The sequence below is a fragment of the Magnolia sinica genome, chromosome 17, assembly GCF_029962835.1.
Source record: "Magnolia sinica isolate HGM2019 chromosome 17, MsV1, whole genome shotgun sequence".
In the NCBI taxonomy this organism is placed as follows: domain Eukaryota; kingdom Viridiplantae; phylum Streptophyta; class Magnoliopsida; order Magnoliales; family Magnoliaceae; genus Magnolia; species Magnolia sinica.
The window spans coordinates 68,198,697-68,225,023 of record NC_080589.1 but is presented as its reverse complement, the minus strand read 5'-3'; the positions used below and the strand labels follow the sequence as shown (position 1 = coordinate 68,225,023).

The following is a 26,327-nucleotide window of genomic DNA, read 5'->3' as shown; positions in this document are numbered from 1 at the left end:
CATCTTTGAAATCCCAGGCTCACAATGAATGAATCAAACTGATTATACCAACTCATTGGTGCCTCTTTTAAACTATAAAGTGATCTGTTCAACCAATAAAATAAGGTCTTCTTATTTTCTTCAATAAAACTTTCGGATTGAATCATATAAATTTTTTCGTCAAGATTTTCATGCAGAAAAATTATTTTTACATCTAACTGTTCAAATTCAAAGTTAAGCACTGCTGCCATACTCAACACAATATAAATAATACTTAAACAAATAACTAGAGAGAAATTTTCATTAAAATCAATACCTGATTTCTAAGTATATCATTTTACCATTGATCACGCTTTGTATCTTTTAACATCCCGTTAGCGCCATTTTTTAGGTTGTAAACCCATTTGCAACCAATAACATTTTGCCCCCTGGGTAATTCAATTAATTCTCAATTATTATTCTTATGCAGAACTTCCATCTCTTCCTCTACAGACACTGTCAATTAGTTAGTATCCACAAATTCATATGCCTCTCGGTATGAACAAGGCTTGTGCTATTCGTCATATAAGTGTAAGTTGACTGCTTGCCTCCAAGTGCAGAGGTTCATAAGTAATATCCTGTGAATACAGGGTCGATCCCACAGGGAGATGAATTGCGAGAAGGAAAAAATCAAATGCAAAACAAACTAAGTAATAAAAACTAAACTGATGATTTGATTTTTGAATTTTTGAATGGATGTAATTCAATTGAATAAAAAAAACACCCAAGCTTCAAAGTTCCACACATAGATTAATGTTCCAAAATCATGATGACTTGGATAACACAACTAGGATCTGAGCACTATGGTCAGCCTAATCGGAAAATAAAACACTTTAAATATTTTAATAAATGATATAAAAGATTAGAAAATAATAGATTTGCACCATTGACATATATTCTCAAGCGCCAGTGATTTTAAGTATTCAATATCTATAGGATAATGAATATCAAAGAAATATAACAGGTTGAGAACATCTCCTATCTAGGAAATCTGATTAATCTAGGGTAAGCCTATCCATCAATGTAAATCTCATATGATGGAAACATATGGATCTTACAAGAGGATAAAAACAAAACCTAAATAATAGATAATATGCATACACCATTATTCTCATCATTAAAACAATCAATCATCATAATTTAAAGAAATATTAAACCCATGTGCTTGCCTTCTAGCTTGGGCTAGAGGGAACTTAGAAAAACATAATTAAATTGCAGAAATAAAAAGCAACAAAAAAGAAAGAAGAAAAATTACAAATAAAAAAGATCTAAAAGGAAAGAAACAACTTATAAAGCTTTAATAAAACTAAAAACTCTTTAAAAAAACCCTAAATATTGCTCTTGAATGCTTCTAATGATGCTTTTGAATGCCCTAGGAGGCCCTATTTATAAGTAGGGAACTCCAAACTTCGTACAAAGTTGAAAACCCTAGAAAACGCCTCAAATATACGTATTTTCCCAAAATAGACTTCTCGCTGCATAGTTCGTTTAAAACAGACTTCCTGCTGTACAGTTTTTCAAAATAAACTTCACAGCTTTAAAATACACTTTTTTAAGACGATTTCAGGATTCTTCACTTCAAATCTTCGATTCTCTTCATTCCTCGCTTGGTTTTCTTGGATCTTTGGCATGTGAATTCTTCAATCTTGATCTCCTAAGATCCATCCATTGCCTTGGTGAATTTGAGCATCAAATTCTTACTTTTTAACACCTTTTTCAATCCAAGCTTTTAAATTCACCTTGCAACACATACATGAGTAAAATAGAATATTAAGATGATTTATGTTCATAAAACCAAGATATAAATGGCGAAAATTATGCAATATTTGAGTCTTAACACATCCCCCAACCAGCATTTTGCTAGTCTCGAGCAAAATAAGCGAAGAAAAATAAAAATAAGAAAAAAATAATTCTAGAAACAAAATTAAAATGAAAACAAAATTCTAACTACACCACTTTCGCAAGTAATCTCGATTGCATTTAGCATATGTAACAAGCCTTTAAACCCCTAGGTTTCCCCTAGTGGACGAGTTATAGTCTCGTGAGGGTTTTCAGAAATGTTACCCACAAACATTGAAAATAAGAAAAATATTTCAATACTATAAAATTTATACAATTATGCCTCCATTAATCATATGAATTCCAAAACAAAACAATACTTACCCTAGATATGAAGTTAGCTAGAATCTTAATTTTTTAATCCATTACATCCTTGAGTTCAGAGACCTAATCAAAATTTAGAATAGTTATAACCCAATATCCTTAGGTGCTTCGTGACACTAGTCTAACTTTGAGAAATATGCATGTTCCCTATCCTAACTCCTTTCAATCATCCCAAGAATATGAAATCTCTAGTTATTTCATTTTTTTTATGACATTTCTTCTTTTATCATCATATCCTCATTATTATAGACCACCCTTAGATGAAGATTCCCATCGGGTTTGCTTCATAACCTAAGGTATCGTACTTGTAATGGTAACAGTAATGGATACTTAGGTATTCTTACTCCGGATTACTGACACGATTGTTATGGTCATTGCATTCATGCTCTATAATAAAAATTTCTTTTTTTCCATCACTCTTTTTTTTTTCCTTTAATATTCTCTCTTTTAAACATATATCAATGGTACTAGTTCATTCAACCTTGTTTGAATCAAAAGTTGTTATTTTAGTTCACATATCATATTCCTCACTTAGTTAGCTAGGGTGTATTGTGAATTCAGTACATCAAATTACAACTCACTTTAAACTAGTGATTAGATAATTGAACTCAAGTTTATAATTTTTAGTTGTCAAATTTTGACTACTATCAACCTAGATTAGGTATTAAATTTGCCTTTGGAATTCGCAAAATATCATGTTCACATTCTTGTATATAAAAAATATTATTTTGAAAATGTTGAAATTTTTTATTTTTATTTTTTTTTAAATTTTTCATAAACCTAAAAAAAAAAAAAAAACTTAAACCTAACTGAAACCTAAAAAAAATAATAATAAAATAAACTGAAACTCCTAAAAAAAAAAAAAAACTTACACATGGATGACTATCCACACACCCCAACCTAAAATCTACATTGTCCCCAATGTAATGATAATGTAATGTAGAGAACAATAAAAATAAAAGAAATGGTGGATAGTACCTGCCATGAAAAACTCACCTGCAGGTGACACTAAAAATTGAATATGATACAAATCCTACACAAATGCTCGTCGGACAGGAGCATCATTTCGAATATTACGGCTCATGAAGAGGGACGGACTCCTCTCCCAAATAAAAGTTTTCTACATAAGGTTTCAATCTCTGACTATTAACTTTGTACACATTGTCATTACGTGGATTCTCAATTTTAAGAGCCCTATGAGTATAAACATTCTTCACAATGAAGGGGTATGTTCATTTTGATCTTAACTTTCTCGAAAAGAACTGGAGATGGGAGTTGTACAATAGGGCCTTTTGCTGAGGTTCAAAATTCTTCCTCAGGATATTTTTGTCATGAAAAGCTTTGATCCTCTCTTTGTAGATTTTAGAATTTTCATAGGAATCTCTCCTCAGCTCCTCTAATTCATTTAACTCTAATTTCCTTTGTCCACTTGCTTGATCTATATCAAAATTTAATTTTTTTATTGCCCAGTAGGCTCTATGTTCCAATTCCACAGGCAAGTGGCAAGCCTTCCCATACACCAATCTGTATGGAGACATTCCAATCGGGGTCTTATAAGCAGTCCTATAAGCCCATAAAGCGTCGGATAGTCTGAGGGACCAATCCTTCCTATCTGGCCTTATAGTTTTCTCTAAAATGTGTTTGATTTTCCGATTAGAAATCTCAACTTGTCCACTCGTTTGTGGGTGGTATGGGGTGCTCACTTTATGCTTGATGCCATATTTCTTCATCAAAGCCTCAAATGTCCTATTGCAAAAGTGAGACCCGCCATCACTAATGATGGCCTTTGGAGTTCCAAATCTAGAAAAAATATTTTCCTTGAGGAATCGTATGACCACTTTGTTGTCATTGGTCCTACTTGGAACTGCCTCAATCCACTTTGAAACATAGTCCACACCAACCAATATATAAAGAAATCCAAAAGAAGATGGAAATGGACCCATAAAATCAATACCCCAACAATAAAAAAATCTCCAATGGTAAAATTGGGGATAAATGCATCATGTTACACCAGGACACTCTTCCCAACCTTTGACATCTATCACAAGCAACATAGAAAGTATGGGTATCTTTAAACATGGTAGGCCAGTAAAAACCACATTGCAGGATTTTTGCAGTGGTTTTCTTAGCAGAAAAATGGCCACCACATGCTTCCATGTGACAAAAAGAAATAACACTTCGAACTTCATCCTCTGGGACACAACGTCTAAAAATTTGATCAGTCCCATATTTATATAAATACGGGTCATCCCAGAAGAAGTTCCTAACCTCGGTTTCAAAACGCTTCCTATCTTGTAACTTCCAATGATATGGCATTTTTCCCGTTACAAGATAGTTCACTATATCCGCATACCAAGGTAATTTGGAGATCGCAAATAATTGTTCATCAGGGAAAGTGTCCTGGATATGCATTTCCTCAGTGGAATCATCTAACACCAATCTAGAAAGGTGATCGGCCACTACGTTTTCTACTCCTTTCTTATCTTTTATCTCTAATTCAAATTCTTGGAGTAGGAGGATCCATCTCAAAAGTCTCGGCTTTGCATCCTTCTTAAATAGCAAATATTTGAAAGCTGAGTGGTCCGTGAAAATGACGACTTTGGATCCCATCAAGAAGGACCTAAACTTATCCAAAGCAAAAACTACTGCAAGTAACTCTTTTTCAATTGTTGAGTAGTTCACTTGGGCTGAGTTTAGAGTTCTACTCGCATAATGAATAACGTAGGGCCATTTATCTTTCCTTTGGCCCAAAACAGCCCCTATGGTATAATCACTTGCATCGCACATTAGTTCAAAAAGAAGTGTCTAATCTGGTGGACGCATGATAGGTGCAGTGATAAGGGATGATTTAATTTTATTAAAAGCACTTGCACACTCATCTGTCCACTTAAATGGAACATCCTTTTGAAGAAGATTAGTCAAGGGTCTAGTAATAACACTAAAGTCCTTGATGAATCTTCTATAAAAACCAACATGCCCTATAAGTGATCTAATATCTCTAACAGTTCGGGAGATAGGTAGATTAGCTATAATGTCAAGTTTTGAGCGATCTACCTCGATTCCATTTTTGGAGATAACATGGCCCAAAACAATTCCCTTTTGAACCATGAAATGACATTTCTCCCAATTTAAGACAAGGTGTTTCTCTTCACACCTAGACAAGACAAGAGATAAATTGTTGAGGCATTCCTCAAAACTACTCCCAAATACAGAGAAGTCGTCCATGAAAACCTCAAGAAATTTCCCAACCATATTTGAAAAAATACTTAACATACACCGTTGGAAAGTTGCTGGGGCGTTACACAATCCAAATGGCATCCGTTTGAAAGCAAACGTGCCAAATGGACAAGTGAACGTGGTTTTCTCTTGGTCTTCAAGGGCTATCTCTATTTGGTTATATCCAGAATATCCATCAAGAAAACTATAAAAGGAGTGACCTGCTACCCTCTCTAAAACTTGATCAATGAATGGTAGAGGGAAATGGTCCTTCTTTGTGACTTGGTTCAATTTTCTATAGTCAATGCAAACACGCCAACCAGTGGTGACACGTGTTGGTATGAGTTCATTATTAGAATTGTGCACAATAGTTATTCCAGATTTCTTTGGGACTACTTGAGTTGGACTTACCCAAACACTATCGGATATTGAGTAGATGATTCCCACATCCAATAATTTGATCACCTCATTTTTTACAACTTCCATCATGTTTGGATTGAGACGCCTTTGAGGTTGTCTAATTGGTTTGGCGTCATCATCGAGGTGGATCCGATGGGTGCAAATGGAAGGGCTTATACCCTTGATGTCAGAAATGGTCCAGCCCAAGGCTCCTTTGTGGTCCCTTAGAACTTTCAACAATTTAATCTCTTGATCCTTCTCTAAAAATGAAGAGATCACCACAGGATAAGTTTTATTTTCACCTAAGTATACATACTTAAGCTCATTTGGCAGTGGTTTTAAATCAAGCTTTGGAACATTGGTTGGTGATGGTAGATGTTGCAAGTCCTCGATAGATAGGATTTGAGTGCGCGGTCTCCATTGGCACATACCAATGTCCTGAGTGGTAGTGCTCTCATTATCATCAGAAATTTCAGCAAGCACTTTTTCTAAATCAGAATTTTTCAAGTCTCCAATGACTTGAATCAATTCATCAGTCAGACTAGGTTCTAATTCCTCTTCTTCTATCAAGCAGTCCATGAAATTCAACTCATGGATCTCATTATTATCAATGGGCTGCTTACATAGATTGAAAATATTTAGCTCTAGAGTCATGTTACCAAAAGACAAGTTCATCATTCCATTCCTGCAATTTATGATTGCATTTGAAGTTGCTAGGAATGGGCGGCCTAAAATGATGGGAACTTGAGCGCTAGCATTTACACATGGTTCAGTGTCTAGTACAATAAAATCCACGGGGAAGTAGAATTTCTCCACTTGGACTAGCACGTCCTCTAAAATTCCCCTTGGTACCTTAATAGAGCGGTCAGCGAGTTGGAGTGTAATCGTGGTTGGTTTAAGCTCGCCTAACCCCATTTGTTTGTAAACCGAATAAGGTACTAAGTTGACACTTGCACCCAAATCTAACAAAGCATGTTCAATTTGAAAATTCCCAATAATACAAGGAATAGTGGGACTTCCCGGGTCTTTGTATTTGGGTACAACCCTTTGTTGAATTATAGCACTCACTTTCTCAGTAAGGAAGGCCTTTTTGTGCACATTTAATTTTCTCTTTACAGTGCACAAGTCCTTGAGATATTTAACTTATGATGGAATTTGTCTAATGGCATCAAGGAGAAGAATAATGACAGTAACCTTTTGAAGCACATCCAATACCTCTTGATATTTCATGGGGACAGTTGGATTCCGAAGTCTAGATGAGAATGGAACTGGAGGCTCATATGATTTAGTCCCTTTATCCTTTTGTTGTTGCGGCTCTTGAACCATAGCCGATTCATCATTTTCTTGAGACAGTGGCTCATCTTCCGATATTTCTACCAGTTGCATTATCTTGTTATCGACCTCTTTTCCACTTCTCAAGGTAATGATGGCATTAGCTTGTTCATAATGTAGCTCACTTGGGTTTAAGTCTTCAATGAAATGTGTATTTCGAGGGTTTGGCATAAATTGAGAAGGAAGGGTGCCTTTTAAACTAGCATTTAGTTGAGTCTCAATCCTAGCCACAACTGTCTTTAATCCTAGTTGATTGGATTAGAGACTGATTCATTTGAGCTTGAGAGTTAATGAATGTGGTCAATGCATCCTCCACAGATGATCGCTTTGGCGGGGCACAAAATGTGCATTGTTAGGAGCCCAAAAGAAGTTATTTTGTGGAGGCATTTGAGGTGCATTGGGCACATTAATTTGTGGTTCATTCCTCCAACTAAGATTAGGATGGTTACACCAATTTGGATGATACGTGTTTCCCATTGGTTGCATAACTGACCTTTGGTAATTATTTATAGTATTTGCTTGATCATACTCATGCATGATATTTTGTACAACTGAGATTATTGGACAATCCTTTGTGTCATGGTCTGTACTACCATAAATGGTACAAAAATTACCTAAGGAAGTGTTTGCTTTAACCATATCAATCTTCCTAATTTCCAAAGCTTCGACCTTTCTAGCCAATGCAGCGAATTTTGAATTAAGGTCGTCTTCCTCTCTTAGGACATACATTCCCGCTTTCTCTCTAGGAATGGGTCTAGTTTGGTCTGATTTAGCAGAAACATCCCATGTCTGAGTATTCTCTGCTAACATATCTAGAAAATCCCAAGCCTCATTATGATCTTTATCAAGGAAGGTTCCACCACACATCATCTCTATGAACTGACGGGTATCCATGGTGAGCCCCTTTCGGAAAGCATCAATCACGTGCCATGGTTCATAACCATGATGTGGACAAGTAATTAGAATGTCTTTGAAGCGCTCCCAAGCTTGAAAAAATAGTTCATTCCCCTTTTGGGAGAATGACATGATTTCTTGTTTTAGTGCATTTGTTTTGTGCTCGGGAAAGAACTTTTTCAAAAACTCTTTATTTAAGGCTTGCCATGAAGTGATGGTATTAGGTCTTAGAGAGTTGAGCCATGCTTTGGCCCGATCCTTTAGAGAAAATGAGAATAACCTAAGCTTAAGTACATCCCTATTGCCATTGTTTACTTGTAACGTTGCAATTACTTCCTCAAAGTCCTTGAGGTGCAAGTAGGGGCTTTCAGAATCTAAGCCATGAAATTTAGGAATTAATTGAATCACACCTGGTTTAAAATCAATGTTCCCTATGTGAGCAGGGAACACTATACAAGATGGTAAAGTTGATCTCTCAGGGTGTAAATGTTCACGTAAAGTCCGTGGTTGGTTTAACACATTCCTATGAACTTCATTTTCATCCTCAAGAGGAGGATTATTTTGATTTATAGTTGGATTTGGCAGATTTGGATTTGGATTATCAATTGGGTCTGCCATGGAATCCAAGTGATATTGAGTGCCTCTTCTAAGTGAATGATCAAGGCCTGGAACTAGTCCCCCTTCAGAGGAGAGTCGATTGTTTTGATCCCTACTCCAACGGGACATAAACCATCCACACCACACAACAAATACCACTAATTCAAATCGCAAGTATGATACTTAAAATAAAAATAAAAACTTAAATCAACAACCCAGGCGGCAGAGCCAACCATGAGGGTTCAGTCCATAAAGCAAAATAAATCAACAACCCAGGCGGCAAAGCCGACCATGAGGGTTCAGTCCACAAAGCAAAATAAATCAACAACCCAGGCGGCAGAGCCGACCATGAGGGTTCAGTCCACAAAGCAAAATAAATCAACAACCCAGGCAGCAAAGCCGACCATGAGGGTTCAGTCCACAAAGCAAAATAAATCAACAACCCAAGGGTTCAATCTACAAAGCAAAATAAAAAATAAATAAATAAATAAAAGTAAAACTAATGCAGAAATTAAACTATGCTAATATGGAAAATAGATTCAATGGATGATCTTTGTGATCAAACAAAAAACTATAGGACAACCATAGCACTTGGGTGATAAAATCCCAAGCAGGGCAACCTTATGTCATAGTTAGTGCTTGAAAGTCCCAACTGAATTTATTTTCAAAGAAAAAGAAAATAAGAAAAAAAATAAAAAATAAAAAAATAAAAAAAATCTATGGAAAATCTGGAGGGTTTAGAAGAAAACTTACCTTGGCTATCTTGCACAGATCTGATCTATCTCAGTCTCTCCCCGGCAACGGCGCCAAAAACTTGACTGCTTGCCTCCAAGTGCAGAGGTTCATAAGTAATATCCTGTGAATACAGGGTCGATCCCACAGGGAGATGAATTGCGAGAAGGAAAAAATCAAATGCAAAACAAACTAAGTAATAAAAACTAAACTGATGATTTGATTTTTGAATTTTTGAATGGATGTAATTCAATTGAATAAAAAAAACACCCAAGCTTCAAAGTTCCACACATAGATTAATGTTCCAAAATCATGATGACTTGGATAACACAACTAGGATCTGAGCACTATGGTCAGCCTAATCGGAAAATAAAACACTTTAAATATTTTAATAAATGATATAAAAGATTAGAAAATAATAGATTTGCACCATTGACATATATTCTCAAGCGCCAGTGATTTTAAGTATTCAATATCTATAGGATAATGAATATCAAAGAAATATAACAGGTTGAGAACATCTCCTATCTAGGAAATCTGATTAATCTAGGGTAAGCCTATCCATCAATGTAAATCTCATATGATGGAAACATATGGATCTTACAAGAGGATAAAAACAAAACCTAAATAATAGATAATATGCATACACCATTATTCTCATCATTAAAACAATCAATCATCATAATTTAAAGAAATATTAAACCCATGTGCTTGCCTTCTAGCTTGGGCTAGAGGGAACTTAGAAAAACATAATTAAATTGCAGAAATAAAAAGCAACAAAAAAGAAAGAAGAAAAATTACAAATAAAAAAGATCTAAAAGGAAAGAAACAACTTATAAAGCTTTAATAAAACTAAAAACTCTTTAAAAAAACTCTAAATATTGCTCTTGAATGCTTCTAATGATGCTTTAGAATGCCCTAGGAGGCCCTATTTATAAGTAGGGAACTCCAAACTTCGTACAAAGTTGAAAACCCTAGAAAACGCCTCAAATATACGTATTTTCCCAAAATAGACTTCTCGCTGCATAGTTCGTTTAAAACAGACTTCCTGCTGCACAGTTTTCCAAAATAAACTTCACAGCTATAAAATACACTTTTTTAGGACGATTTCAGGATTCTTCACTTCAAATCTTCGATTCTCTTCATTCCTCGCTTGGTTTTCTTGGATCTTTGGCATGTGAATTCTTCAATCTTGATTTCCTAAGATCCATCCATTGCCTTGGTGAATTTGAGCATCAAATTCTTACTTTTTAACACCTTTTTCAATCCAAGCTTTTAAATTCACCTTGCAACACATACATGAGTAAAATAGAATATTAAGATGATTTATGTTCATAAAACCAAGATATAAATGGCGAAAATTATGCAATATTTGAGTCTTAACATAAGTCATAACATAATCCTTAAGCCAAATAAAGGATTTTGTAGCTCTCTTTGGTTGACCTTAATCACTTTTAGTTTCAGCATCCAGTATCTCTTCTGCATGTACTTCATTAGCTTCATCTTTTATGATATCATCAACTTGTTAATCATCTGAATTAATGAACTGGTTTTGAACATCGTTTTAATATTTCAATTTAATTATTTTTCGTGACTCTAAGATCAACAATTTTGTATCTTTCTACATTGAATCTTTATTAAAGACCACGTCTTGGCTAATTACTAACTTGCTGTAGTAGGGTTTCATAATATGTTGTACCATTTTGTTTCATCTACATTGCTAAGAAAAATATACTTTCTGGACATCGCATCCAGCTTAGGCTTGTACTATTTGGGAATCCATACATAAGTGCCACAACTAAAACTACAAAGAAATAAATGATTAACAAAATTTTCAAACCATACCTCTTTAGGGATCTTTCAATCAAGTGCAGTAGTAGGAGAACGATTTACTAGATAACAAGTCGTATTAATGGCTTCCGCCCAAACACTAATCGAGCCTAGCCAAACTCAGCATGCTCTTAGCATAATCCATAAGCGCACGATTTATACGTTTTGCAACTCCGTTCTGATGTAGAGTACTAAGGATGAATGTACTGTCACCGTAAATACACTGAAGGATTGTTGCAGTGGGTCCCACAAAGGTGGACACAACTGTCTTAACTGTCTTCATAATGGTGGTAGTGGTTCTCTCTCTCTCTCTCAAATCGGTGGTGGCAGTGGTGGTCATCTCTCTCTCTCTCTCTCTCTCTCTCTCTCTCGAATCAGTGGTGTCGGTGGTTTCATCTCTCTCTCAATTCGGCGGCGGTGGTGGTCCCATCTATCTTAAATCGGTGGTGGTGGTGGTGGTCCCTTCTCTAAAAAATTATAAAAACCTGAAAATGGGTTAGAATGTGGGTCCGACCCCACATATATGCTCATGGAATAATATTGTGGGGCCCACCGTGCATCTTCATTAAAATCCATTTCAACCATTAGCTTGGTGAAATAATTTCAGGGCATGATTCCAAGAATCAAGGAAGAAAACACTAGGGATGAACCATATTAGAGGAAACATGCCAATAGAGAAAATGCCACTATTATATCTATTGGGGGTAACGGAGGCCTTAGATAAAGATGACATCAATGCCTTTTAATGTTCATGCATGCCCTGAAGCGAACAAACGAATCAAATGTCCTAAGTAGTGGGTCTATATATGGCTTAGTAGGATCCACAGTCCCTTCTCCGAGACTTTCATTGCAAGTGAGGTCTTACGATGGTGGTGGGTAAAAGAGCAATTTCATCTGCAAAGAAAAGAAAAGAAAAAAAGCAAAATCTTACTACTACCTCTGCAGAAATTTAATAACGTCAGTGTAAAATCCACTCCGTCCATCAGCAGAGCCAGACCATTCCAGTGCATGAATTCAAAAAATCAGCCCAATCCAAAACAAATCGGGCCACGCTAAAGGAAACAGTGTGGGATGGTGACAACCACCGTTGATACATTCATGGGGCCCACTTTGATGTTTATATTCCATCCAACCCGTTCATAAATATAGTCTCATCAGGATGAATGGAAAACATAAATACCAACCTGATTCAAAACATCGATGGTCTCAAGAACTTTTTAACGGTGAGCGTCCTCATCCCACAGTTTCCTATGGTGTGGCCCATTATAGAATTTTTATTGTATTATTTTTGGTCTCAAGTCATATCACGATCAGACTCAACTGATGGACGGATTAGATTTTCTACAGATATAACTGTGGGCCCCACAGAGCATTTTGTTGAACGGGCTCTCTACATTGCTGTGTTGTAGGAAATTCTCGCCCCCATCCTATTTTGCTAAAACCACCCCATTCTTCTCCAACTTTCTCACTCCAAGATGAGAAGTCCTCTCAAAATAATAAAAAATCTCACCCACCCCGTTGCTAGACCACCCCACCCTCTGTTTCTCTCCTCAACCCCCAACCCCCCACAAGACCCAAAGCCCCAAATTCCATTTGTACCCATCCCTTCTCCTCCAAATCCCCATCCCACCTCTCCCACAATCCCACCCTCAAAAGCCCATCTCTACTCCTCCTTCTTCTCCACTCTCATACAACTCTATCTCACCTGCAAGAGATTCTCAGATGCTTCAAATGCATTCAATCAGATGAGAAATCACAGCTTGATTCCAAACCTCCGATCATGGAATCAGATTCTGTATGCATTCAACGCTGCAGGATTGATTGAACAGGTACCAATTATCTACTCTGAATTGCTTTCTTGTAGCATAAAACCAAACATTTTCACCCACAATGTCGTAATTCATGCTTTCTGCAAAATGGGTAGCTTGAAAATGGCCTTAGAATTGCTTAGAACGGTTGAAACCGACGAGGTCAGCTATAACACTATCATTTGGGGGTTTTGCAATGAAGGGAATGTTGAATCGGGATTTGGGTTTTTGTCGGAAATGGTCAAGAGGGGTGTTCAGGTCGATGCAGTTAGCTTCAATACTCTGATTCATGGATTTTGCCAAAAAGGGTTGTTGGAGAAGGCAGAAATGATGATGGAGATGTTGGTTAGTGGGGGGATCGGTGTAGATGTCGTTGGATTCAATACATTGATCGATGGGTATTGTGAATTTGGGATGGTGGGGCCCATGGTTGAGTTGATAGAGAGGATGAGGATGGAGGGTGTGCAGCCGGATATCGTTAGTTACAATAGTTTGATTAATGGGTTTTGTAAGATTGGGGAATTTGGTAAGGCGAAAGATCTAATGGACGAGATTCTGGGTCTCAGGAGGGATGTTTGTGGGTCGAATATCAAAGATTTGGATTTGGAGCCGAATGCGATAACACACACGACTTTTATAAGTGGGTATTGTAGAAAGGACGGGCTCGAGGAAGCTTTTTCGTTATATGAGGAGATGGTTAGGAGTGGGATCTTGCCTGATGTTGTTACCTACAGTTGTTTGATTGCGGGCCTTTGCAAGAATGGGAAGCTTGCTGAAGGGGAGATGCTTTTTAGGGAGATGGAGAAGATGGGTGTGTGTCCTAACCATGTGTCATATGCTACTCTGATCGATTCGTTCTTCAAGGCCAGGAGAGTGAAGGGGCCGTCTGTTCTTCTGGGTGAAATAGTTGTTCGGGGGATTGCGTTTGATTTGGTTTTGTGCACTGCTTTGATGGATGGGCTTTTCAAGGCAGGGAAGGTGGATGAAGCGGAGCGCATGTTTCGGACAATGTCAAAGCTCGGCCTCGTTCCGAATCATGTTTCATATTCTGCATTGATTGATGGGCGGTGCAAGGTAGGAGATATGAGGGGGGCGGAGTTGGCACTGCAAGAGATGGAGAGGGAAATTGGAGGCGGAAATGTTGTCACGTACTCTTCTATCATGAATGGGTATGCACGGAAAGGAATGCTGGTTGAAGCCACCAATGTTATGGAGAACATGATTGGGAAAAATGTGCATCCGAATGTTTTCACTTACGGTATACTAGTTGATGGGTACTTCAAGGCAGGTAAGGTAGAAGCAGCTTTTGACATTTATAAGGAAATGAGGAGGAAAGGTCTAGAGCCGAACAACTTCATACTCGATGCTCTTGTAAATGGTTTGAGAAAACATGGGAGGATGGATGAAGCGGAGAGCTTATTTAAAGATATGATAGGTGGTGGATTATTGCCTGACCGTGTCAACTACACTTCTTTGATGGATGGTCTCTTCAAAGCGGGGAATACATCTGGAGCTTTCAAGATTGGCCAAGAAATGATGGAGAAAAATCTAGCGCCTGATGTTGTCTCATACAATGTCTTCATCAATTGCCTCTGTAAGATGGGGAAGCATGATGAGGCATGGTCGTTTTACACAGAAATGAAAGATTTGGGCCTGGATCCCGACCAAGCTACGTACAACACCATGATTGTTTCGCATTGCAAAGAGGGAAAGATGGACAGAGCTCTTGAACTTTTTAATGCGATGAAGGTTAATGGGCTGATGCCGAATATCATCACATACAACTCCCTATTGGGAGGGCTTTGTGAGGTGAGGAACATGCAAATGGTGATTGATTTGATGAATGAAATGGCCAATTTGGGGTTTTGCCCGAACAACGCTACACATGGCATAGTGCTCCGTGCCTGTTCCAAGATGGATCGTGTAGATATCATTCTTCAAATACATGAGAGATTGTTAGCTACGGGACTCAAACCTGATCTAACAGTTTATAATACTCTAATCAGGATTTTATGCTCACATGGGATGACATGGAAAGCCACTTGTGTGTTGAAGGAGATGTCGAGAAGAGGAATTTCGGCAAATACCATCACTTACAATGCTTTCATTCATGGTTATTGCATGAGTGGCCATCTAAAGTGGGCATTTGCTTCGTATTCTAAAATGGTTCTTGAAGGGGTTACCCCAAACCTCACAACTTACAACACCATGCTCAATGGGCTCATGACTGCTGGCTTGATGCGAGAGGCCGACGAATTGATTGATGAGATGAAGAGACGGGGCTTTGTCCCTGATGCCGTTACCTATGGTTTGATGGTTGCAGGCCATGCAAAGAAAAGTAATAAGAAGGAATCCATTAGGCTTTACTGTGAAATGGTGAGGAAAGGTTTTATACCGAAGGTTGGTATATACAATGCACTTATTGCCGATTTCGCCAAGGTGGGCACGATGGATCAAGCTCGAGAATTTCTAAATGAAATGCAAAGGAGAGGGGTGATGCCGAACTCTTCGACGTATGACATACTGATAAGTGGGTGGTGCAAGCTGTCAAATGGAGCTGAGGTGAAAAGGCTGTTGAAAGAGATGAATGAGAAGGGGTTTGTTCCATGTGAAAGTACCCTTGGCTGTATTAGTAACATCTTTGCAAAACCAGGAAAGAAGAAGTATGCTCGGAGATTGTTAGGAAGATTGTATAAAAATCTAGAATAACGACCGGTGAAACAGAAAACACTGTTTTGAATGGAAGACTGTCAAGTTGCAAAAAAGAAAAACCATGATGAGAACTTAATTCTGTCTGCAACTGTGGAAATCTTCACTTTTGAATATTTGGATGAGTTGGGTCTGATTGATTTGAAGCTCTCTATCCAACTTCCAAATATATCTGTCAAAGGTCTGTGCCGAAGTAGGTCAGATGGGGAGCTTAAAATGGAGGCAAACAAGACCAGTCAGCAGAGGCAGCGTACTAAAAGGGAATGGCCCTTGTAGAAAGAGTAAACTTTTAAAGGTGAGATTGACTTCAACTTCCTCATCTTCCACCTTTTTTTTCCTTTTTCCTTTTGTCATAATTTTCCTTTATATCATTTTAATTTGTATATTTATCTTTCAAGGCTGAGTTCTCTATTTGTTCCAAACAGGGAACTTTCTGTTCAGAATGTAGCTTGTAGATGTGGGGCCCATGGTTGCTTTATCCAAATTCTCCCAAATTGAAATGTCCTAGTCCTCAAATCTTTGGACTTGCCTCCATTAAATGTGGTTTTTTCATGCATTTTTTAAAACCATGCATTTGCATGCCAACAACGGGAAGGTTAAAGTTGACTAGTTGAGAAGATATTTTGGGAATGGTCCATCTGTGATTGGGACTATCAGATCAATGGCTTGGATAGACCACCTATGGGCGCCAGATCTACAAACTAAGTTCTGAATGGGGAAGTTCCCTATTGAGAATGATTAGGGAATTTGGCCTCTTATCTTTCTAAGAAAAAAGAACATATGTTATCACTGGTGTTTTTTTTTTAAAAACATCGCACAACAATTTATCGAAAACAAGCTGCAACTGGAATTTACAAAGATACACTATACAAAGAGCATAGAAATAATTACAACTCAGCCCAACTATCAGGAAAATGATCAACCGCCTTAGAGGCTTTAGCTCATTTAACCACTAGCATTTTGGCCCTATTGAAAACCTCCTCCACTCACCCCTCACAATTCCTGAAACACCTTCCTTTTTAGCCATAATGACCAAATACGCACAAGGAGACATACCCACCAAACTTTCAAGCCCAATCTGCTTGTACCCCCACTGTGCTACATCATGTACAATTGCCTAATAGACCTAGGCCACACCCACAGAACTCGGAATAGATCTAAGAATTTTGCCCACACTTGGCAAGTAGAGGCACAATGGATGAATAAATGATCCATCGATTCCTCATCCTGAAGGCACAAAATACATACGTTTAGAAGAATCACATTTCTTTACGAATATTATCCAAAGTGAGCACCTTGTTGCCACCCATGAGCCATACCAGAGCGGCCACCTTTGGAGGAACCCCATAACGCCAAATGGGAGTAGTTGGGTTAACCCCATTGTCGGGCCCCCCTCCGCTAAGTATATTGAAGAACAATTTTACAGAAAATTTCCCCTGACTTCTCTTTTAGCCACACACCATCGAATCCGATTATGATAGGACCAGCCTCACCTTGGATAAGAGATTCAACAAGTTGACCTATTCCTCAAATTCATCATCATTTAAACTTCTTCTACACGGCGGGGCCCATATCGCTTCTTCATCTTGCACGGAAAAATAACTTGCAACTAATAGCCCCTCCCCTCTTGATAGCCTTGCTAACCTAGGAAATGCCTCCCACAAATATCTTCTCCCCCACTCATATATCATCCCAAAACCTAATCTTCAGCCCATTACCTAAGGAGAAGCCCACCCCTTCTCGTACCTTGCTTCTAATCGAATTTACCACTTTCCACAAATAGGACGATCTATACATTGGGGAGGGCTAGGTCCACCAACCCCTGGAATTGATACCATACTTCCTACCAACCACCTCCCTCCATAAACTAACCTCCTCCACTCCGAATCTCCACACCCATTTTTCTAACATGGCTAAATTCACCACCTTCAAGCTTCGTAATCCTGCTCCCTTGATTCCATGGCTTACAGATCCCACTTCATGAGATGAAACTTTTTCTTATCTTCCTTCCCTTTCCAAAAGAAATTTGATGAGGACATCTGAGCAACATATCAAAGGAGGGTTGAGCCAATCTCCTTATGGCTAGACAACCATTACATGGGGCCTACTTGGCTTAATTCACATTCCTAGTCACGTTAAAGACCCCACGTGTATGTTCGTGCATCTTTGAAGACCCCACGTGCATCTTTCTAGTGTGGGGCCTTCCAGATGCTCGCACATGCACATGGAGTCTTCAACATGATCATGGGTACTCGCCTAGCCACAGAGAAATCGGTGCGGCCTGCCTCTAATACGTACGCAAATGTGTACGTGAAGTGATATCCTGATAAAGTATCAGAGGAGATGGGCCGCACTAATTTCTCTGTGATTAGGTGAGTACCCGTGATCATGTTGAAGATCTCATGTGTATGTGCGAGCATCTGGAAGACCCTACACTGGAAAGATTCACATGGGTTGCTTTAGGGAGTGATTTGGACCGTCGAATTCGAGGGGTGTGATGATCTGGCCGTTGGATCGCATGGATCACATGATCGTGCCATTGCTCGTGGATCGTTTTCATCATTATTGGATATTATCATCTTTTAGGATTTAGTTTATGATTGATTTAAGTTTTGGACACCTTATGAGTGATTTTATTTGATTTTTCATTAGACTAAGGTTACTTTGGTCAAAACTCATGAGACGGTTTAAATTGTAATTTTGAAAAGTTCTTGTGGCTGTAAAAGAAACTTTTTTTTTTTTACTTGGTTTTTGAGAAATAAGAAGAAGAGAGAAATCTCCTTGTTTTCTTCTTCCATTTTCATATGATGTGAGGGTGACTTCTGTGTGGATTGGAAGGAAGATTGTTGCGGAGCTTATTTTCATCAATGGAAGTGCGAGGCTTCCTTCTATCCCCCACACTCTCATCTCTTTATCAATAAACAAGGTATTCTTCCACATTCTCCAATTTTCGTTCTCCTTCATCCCAAGCTATCAACATCCTTCATCCCTTTCACATCCATCGATGATCCAAACCCTAGAAAACCAAAACCCCACTTACCTAGTCCACACGTGTGACTGTACATCCACACGTGTGAACCCATAGGGTTGGCCGTACGACCCCACCCTTGCTCATTTGGTTTTCCATCATTCATACCATAAGACCTTACCTTCTTTTGTCCAAACCCTAACCCTAAACCTAGAAATCTCAATTCTTCATTTTTCCCCAATTCTCCTAAACCGTAATTTCACCCTAGGTAGTATTAGATCTTCTCTTTTGGAAATAGGCTTACCTCATGCTATTTCGATGTCCCTACATCCATTAGATCACAGTTTCCTTAATTTAATGGCCTTGTAGGATGATGCTTGGTAACCTAGGCTTGAATTATGCATGATCTCCTTTTGAAATTTTGGTATTTGTGATGATGGTAGCAAGTTTTGTAATTTTTATTGATTAATTTAATTTTGCTTGTTGATCTCACACAATATTTGAGTTCATGCATCAGTCCTACATCAACGTTCCCTCTCAACATATTCCATGAAAATATAAAAGTTATGGTGGTACCGGTACCACTGGAGCGTGCCCCATATAAAAGTTGGTTTTTCTCAAAGTTGGGTTCAAGTCGTTTCCATGCAATAAAAAAAAGCAACTGAAAGAACCTTGTTTCACAAAGATGGAAGTTTAGATGACATCTACTGCCACTGCCAACCTGAAAACAAACACAAATATGAAGAAAAGAGGTGACAGAATACATGAAATGTCTTCTGCATCATTAGTCTGTGATAGCTTAATCATACCATAGACTTGAAAATGCACAACTGGTTTCTCCTGTGTCATGCTTTCAGTTCTAAAAATATTGGCTAATAGCAGGTTGAAAAGGCACTGTCAGTTATGAGCCTGCCAGCACCAATGATTTTGACAATACGACAAAGAAATCTGTGCTTGAGGGATGTGACTCATCAGACGTATTCGAATGGAGCTTTGAAGAATTAAAGAAATGGGTGGATGTGGAATCCTCAAAGTATGCCATTGCCATGCGCTTGGTGTCATGTGAGAAACGTTGTGGAAAGCTTGGAAGTTGGAACTGCATTGGAGGTAATTTTCATAGCCATACTTGTTGAATTGTTTGCTTTCTTCTCAATCGTAACCAAATTCATGCCTGATATTATTGAGAAAAATGTCAATGAGCTTCTTCTAGTTAAACAATTAGATTACGTAACAAGTATTTAAAACAAACTACCCAATCAAGATGTGAGTGCATGCGTCGGTAACACATGAGTTTATTAAGAGCACTAGAAGGGCAAAAAGATACAGAGCATCAAGGCAATGGATTAAAATCCCCTAAAGGGTAGTTATTTTATATTCTGGTTGCATATGAAGCTTGATATGCAGGCACCTAGGAATTGTACATGTGGAAACTATTATCTCATGTTAAACCGACTAAATTGTGGAATACATTGTCACTTTGTTACATTCTAAAAATCAGATTGGTTGAACGATCCTAACCTCTTGATGGGGACATCACGGGCAAACGCGCACTCACGCCGCCCCCCTACGCACGTACGTACGTAGGAGGACCCCACCATCGATCTGGCTCGATGATGATGTCCAGGGAGGGCCTCCTAGTTAGAAGTCAAGTTTTGGTTCAGAAAAGTAGTCCGATAGTCAAAAAAAGCCCACTATGGGATCTTATGATCGTGGCCCACTCGTCGGATTGGTTTTATATTTTAGATTTTGCTTATTGTTATTATTTAGAACATCGTGAACGTTTTAGATTTCCTTGTTTGGTTTTTATTTTAGTTTACTTCATCGCCAAGTAATAGGTGTCGCACATGGTGCGAGTTTTTGGGTATAGGGTTCTCCCAATAAATAGGCACCCCTTGTAGTTCTTTTGATTCATTGAAGTTAATAAAAAATTCCTGCTTTATTTTTCTGCTCTCTTCGTGAGTTGTGGAAGAATTCAAAAGTGGGTGCGAAACCATCCCTTTTCGAAGGGCTAACTACCGTGGTGCGAAGCCACATCGATCCCAATTCACCCCCATCTTCCATCATCTTTTTTTCCATCTTCCCCCACCATCCGTACTTCGAATTTATCCTTTTGTTGCATTAGATTTCTTTATTACAGCAGGTTTACATCGGATCGAGCTGAGATCTGGGGGTTTTGGAGTCCATCCCTGGCCGACCAGGGCCAAGGTGGCTTTTTTCTGAATAGTGGGCCTCACACACGTGCGGCCGGGATCACACGCATGTCCGTCTGAGCCATTGTTGTTGTCCACACGCGAAATCATCTTTTGGCTCAGGTTTTTATCCTCTTTTATTCTCTCATAGCCGTTTTCATGAATCCTAACCTTAGATTATATGATCCCTAATTGATTTGTCCCCTTTTATCACCTTAGGGTTCTTTGAATTGAAATTAGGGAATCCCTTGGATTAGGGACTGATTTTTATGCATGAGTAGATTTTATTTCCCTTTGACATCGTTTGGTTTATAATTTTTATTGGTCCAGTCTTAGCCTGTGTCGGCTTGGACCCGCATAGATTCCCCCTTTTAATTGAATGTTTGGATTTTCATGTGGGACATGGAATTTGTGTGATTGTTTTTGAACTGGTAGGATCTAAGTCTGAAATCTTGCATATCATATTTAATTTTCCATGTCCTGCATCACCTCTGATTCGTGGGCTCTTGTTTTCTGAAATAAGACCATCGGATATTATTCATTTTTAATCGTCCAATAAGCATCCAGCTATATAATTTTTAGATAACCAAATAAGAGTAATTTTTGGTAAATGACACATCTAAACTTATAATCATAATTTTGTTTTGAGAATTTACTTATTATTCTCAAACTTGGAAATAACTCATAATTCTACAGAATTATAATTTCATATTCCACATTCAACTTATAATCATAATTTGGACGATTTATTTTGAATTAATTGTATGCCGAGTATCAATGTATTTCTCTAAGCTTAAAGCAAGATCTTAAGGATTACGTCTCCTCGATTCCCAGGTTTTGCATCACAGGAAATTCTCTCTCACCATCTGGAATTTGGACAACCAAACCAAGATTTCCACCCCTATTTTGATAGCCAACAACTCCGTTCTGTCCGAGGACAGTACTAGCTGTCCCAGACAATGAAACATAATAATTCATGCTCGTCTCGTAAAAGTCCCCAAATCCCGGATGCTTGGGTTTACCTATCAAGCTTTCGTCAATCAGTTGACGTTGAGCTTACAGTGGTCCAGTAAAAGAGACATCCAAATTTCAGATTTTTGGACCGGTCTCCAATAATAACTCTCCACTCTTGAATAAGATCGGATTTAGAAATCCTTTTGAGCTCTTCAGAAACAAAATTCCCCAATTCACCGAAGACATCTCTACGCTAGCCACTATCTAGCAATACTAGGTATTTATTATAAATAGGTCGTGTTATTCCTTCTTCAGAAATGCCCCACATGATAGCATGTGGGAGCATCCATAAAATCTCGCCTTCTTCGGAAATGCCCCACATGATAGCATGTGGGAGAATCCATAAAATCTCGCCTTCTTCGGAAATGCCCCACATGATAGCATGTGGGAGAATCCATAAAATCTTGCCTTCTTTAGAAATGCCCCACTACTACTTCACCTGTCGATGATAACTGCTCTGAATGTAAATCAATTTCAAAGAAGCCAAAGAAAACTATCCAAATTGAATATGCTGCCTGCTAAGCATAAGTGAAGATTGAATAGGTTTGATATATGGTCATTGATACCTCCTAAAAGGATCTACTAAATTCATGAAGTTGTACTGAATGATCAAAACACACTGTTATGAATGGAATCCCTTGCCAGATCTCTGTGAAATAGTCGTTTGGCTGTGAATAACCATCATGTAATGAATGGTGAAAGTATAGAAATACCATGAATGGCCAATGTCGGATACCGATAAACAATATCAAAAAAAGAATACTCTCTTGGGCCTCCGAACATGCAGTTTTCGTGGGGGATTAGATCTAGTAACAGAGGTTCTATGTTCTGACTGATACACCATCATTTAGCTATTGCAACTCCCTCCGTCCCTCTATTTAGTAACCTCCAAACCCTCGAGCCATATACACAGCCATGCATGCTGCTGTAGCTGATCAGCTCTCGAGCCACCACGAGTGGACCATCCCCCAAACATCTCCCAGATAGGAAGAATGCAGTGACCTTGACCTGTCTAGGATTTTTTTTCCCTGTTGAGTGTGGATGTTGATGTATTTCTTTCCTTAATCTTTCATTTGCGAGGCCACTGTTTGATGGCTAAGATAATCCGATTGAGGAACATCCTCAGTGAAACCCAAATCGCCGCAAATCTGATGGTCTGTATCACTTCACTATCTACTGAGCAAAAATCGGCAGACCACAAATTACCACTGTCGAATGACCACTATCTCTGGTCATTCCATACCTGTTTGATGGTATCCTCCCCAGCGGAGAAATGACATGGCTCCTCATGTATGTAACTATTTTTGTTCATTGGGTCGGCCTCTCCTTGTATCTTTTCGTCTGAAAATTAGGTGAGCCTGGTCATTAGCTTGGTGGTGCATGCATTAATTTAAAAGAAGTGACAGTTGGTGGGTCCGTCCTGATGAATGACCTGGATCTGAAACACAAACATGTGAGACCAGTAGTAAAAAAAGATATTTTTTTGTCATTGATAATTCAGGATGTATATTTCTTTTCTTTTCTTTTCTTTACAACACTGCTCCTATCATGATTTCTTGCTGCCTAATGATTATCACTTGCGTCTTTGAATAAGAGCTGTACGTGTATTCGAACTCTTGAATGCTTGGGTGATTTTTTTATTTTATTACTATTATTATTATTTTTTAAACAGGATATAGCAGCTGTTGTCTTGCTACAAGCTCTGCTCGTCGTAGTCCAGAAAACTGAAAAGTCAACTTGACTCGACTTGACTCAATGTCCAGCTGGGTCCCGGCAAACTTGAAGATTCAACTCGACTCAATATTTAAAACAAATACAAATATTTGAGTAATAATATATATTTAATTTGTTATGAACATAAAAACTGACATGAGTGTTTAGCTAGTGACCCTGCCACTAGCCAATGGCTGGTGGTTGGCTCTGTGGGCCCCACCAGGATGTATGTGTTTCATCCACGCTATCCATCCATTTTTCCGGATCAGTTTATGGTATGAGCCCAAAAATGAGATGGATCTAAATCTCAAGCCGACCACATTCCAAGAAGCAGTGTTGATTGACCACCCACCATCAAAAACTTCTTGAAGGCCATAAAAATTTTGGATCAAGCTGATATTTGTTTTTTCCCTTCATCCAAGGTCTGAATGACCTAATCAACAGATTGGAAGTCAAATAAACATTATAGTAAGCCCTAGGAGGTTTTTAATGGTGGACATTCAATCACTACTGTTTTCCTGTGGTGTGGTCCACTTGAGATTTAGATCCACCTCATTTTTTGGATCAAGCCCTAAAATGATCTGGAAAAATGGATGGATGGCATGTATAAAATACACCATGGTGGGGCCCACAGAGCACCCTGACTTTTCCTTAATAAAATTCATCACTTCTCCAAAAAAAGACAAGAAAAAGACATGTACAAAAGATGCAGATGGATTCCTCTTCGGTTCATCACTTTTTCCTTGCAGACGGTGAGATTTCTCCAGTCAGGAACATGGCACTGGGCCGACAGAGGTGGCACATACGATATGGGTGAAATGTACAACATGCACTGCACTTTTATTTTATTTTATTTTTATTTTTTAAATTTTAAATTATTAAATTGCACATTTTCCTGTGTAAAAACCAAATCTATGTGGGCCATAGAATCGGCCCTATGTTGCATGTTTAAGCTAATATCAGCTTTGTAATGAGCCATTACAAATTTGAATTGAAATTCCCTAAGGTTTGGTATTTAGATGAGCATGGAGAATATGAAATGTGATTATTATGTTAGCTACGCGGTTGCAATGCCGAAAAAATAAAATAAAAAAGAAGGATTGAGCCATGACCCAAGTGTCATCTACATTGGAATATCCTAACCCATGAGTTGGGTAGACTTTTAGTTCAATGTTGAATGTGAAATTGTAATTTTTATGGATGGGTCGTAGCCCAAATTTCATTCAAAGTAGAGAATATCTTGGCCTTTTTATTTTTCAGTTAGATGTGGAATGCGACAATGTTAATTTAGTTGCCACTGTTTTTATTTGAGAAATGCTCTATGTCCAACTAGTTAGTTGATGTGTGGGGCCCACCATGGTGTTTGTATGACATCTCGTCCGTCCAGCAAGGTTGTCCCACCATGAAAATGGGATGCCCTGAAAATCAGGTTGATTAAACTATCAGGTGGTGCTCACCAGAGAAAACAATGAACAATTACCCAAAAAAAAAAAAAAAACTCCACATTGACCTAGGTGCATCTAATAGTTGGATTGACTTGATTTGCGGGGCATCGAGATGTCATAAAAACAGCATGGTGGGCCATCTTTTTTTTTTTTAATTATTATTATTATTTATAAACAGCATGGTGGGCCATCTTTTTTTTTTTTTAATTATTATTATTATTAATTTATTAGATGAATGTGACAGTGGGAATGTACTTTGAATTGTATAGGCGGGGTATAGGAAAGTGGACCTGCAATGGTTAATATTTCTTCATCTAGAATGGAACATCGGTTAGCCCAAAGTGTTGGGTGATTTTTAGTTCAATATGGAATGTGAAATTATGATTTTTCTTTTTTTTTTTTTTTAAAATGCATCATAGGAAAATGGATGGGTCATGCTCAATTTTCATTCAGAATGGAATTTCCTAGTCCTAATTTGTGATCTGGGCCGTCCATCATGCGCAGCGGCCCACCTTTAATGTTGAGTCCTCTTGAAAATAACTTTGATATGATTATCCTTAATCATTTTATCAATGTCTAGGAAAATGGACAGGCCATCTTTGTCATATATCAGAGAAACTATAATAAGTGATTTGGACGGTCCATGATGTGGAGCGCACCTCTAATGGTCAATCCCTTTTAAAAATACATTGATTGATGATGCTAACCATTCTATTCCATGCAGCCTCTAGATGAACGGTTTGGATCATTAGTTGGGTGGGACCCACATGCACAGTTGTGTATGATCTTCACCATTGGAGGACACTGAAAGATTCCCATATCGTCAATTTTCAACCCTTTGATCAGTGGACTACTTTCTTTTGCATACACAGTCTTGATAATCATCTTCTTGTGGGCATCCCCTATCAGCTGTTCATCTCATTACATCAATGGTTTGGATTGTCCAACCATGCATACCGGCAAACTGTACCATTGCCTATGATCATGACCGTAAGATTCCATACGTGTGGGACAATTGTTTGGTGATCCATACCGTTCATTTGATAGTCCAAGCCATAGATGGGAACTACCTTTGGTTGCCTATCCCTCCAAAAAAAAAAAAAAAAAAACCTTTTTGATGAGATGATCCAAGCCATCTCATGCATGGCAACATTTATTATACCCGAGAAGGTTCGGTTGGTGATTTGGACCATCCATCATATGTGGGCCTCATCTTTTCCTTTTGTTGGCTATCTCTCGTGATTGGATGATCTTAGCCATTTACACCAATAGCCAAAAACTTTATTATAATAGAAGTCTA

At 38.3% G+C, this 26,327-nt stretch overlaps 1 protein-coding gene and 1 non-coding gene across 6 annotated transcripts; both read left to right on the top strand.

Moving 5' to 3' along the window:
- Positions 1–8,065: 8,065 nt before the first annotated feature.
- Positions 8,066–8,172, top strand: LOC131232081 (small nucleolar RNA R71). Its single transcript, XR_009164685.1, has one exon. It is a non-coding gene; the product is annotated as a small nucleolar RNA R71 (small nucleolar RNA).
- A 4,451-nt stretch (positions 8,173–12,623) lies between these two features.
- LOC131230762 (pentatricopeptide repeat-containing protein At5g14770, mitochondrial) lies at positions 12,624–24,693 on the top strand. Of its 5 annotated transcripts, none has more exons than XM_058226726.1 (3): positions 12,624–15,993; positions 19,549–19,773; positions 24,332–24,693. In XM_058226726.1, the coding sequence occupies exon 1, from the start codon at positions 12,657–12,659 to the stop codon at positions 15,696–15,698; it is 3,042 nt and encodes a 1,013-aa protein (XP_058082709.1). In that variant the 5' UTR covers positions 12,624–12,656; the 3' UTR covers positions 15,699–15,993; positions 19,549–19,773; positions 24,332–24,693. The 5 variants fall into 5 exon arrangements, with proteins under 5 accessions (XP_058082709.1, XP_058082708.1, XP_058082712.1 ...); XM_058226725.1 differs by lacking the exon at positions 24,332–24,693 and adding an exon at positions 23,542–23,745; XM_058226729.1 differs by lacking the exon at positions 24,332–24,693 and adding an exon at positions 23,542–23,745 and having other exon boundaries at positions 19,546–19,773.
- The last annotated feature ends 1,634 nt before the right edge of the window (positions 24,694–26,327 follow it).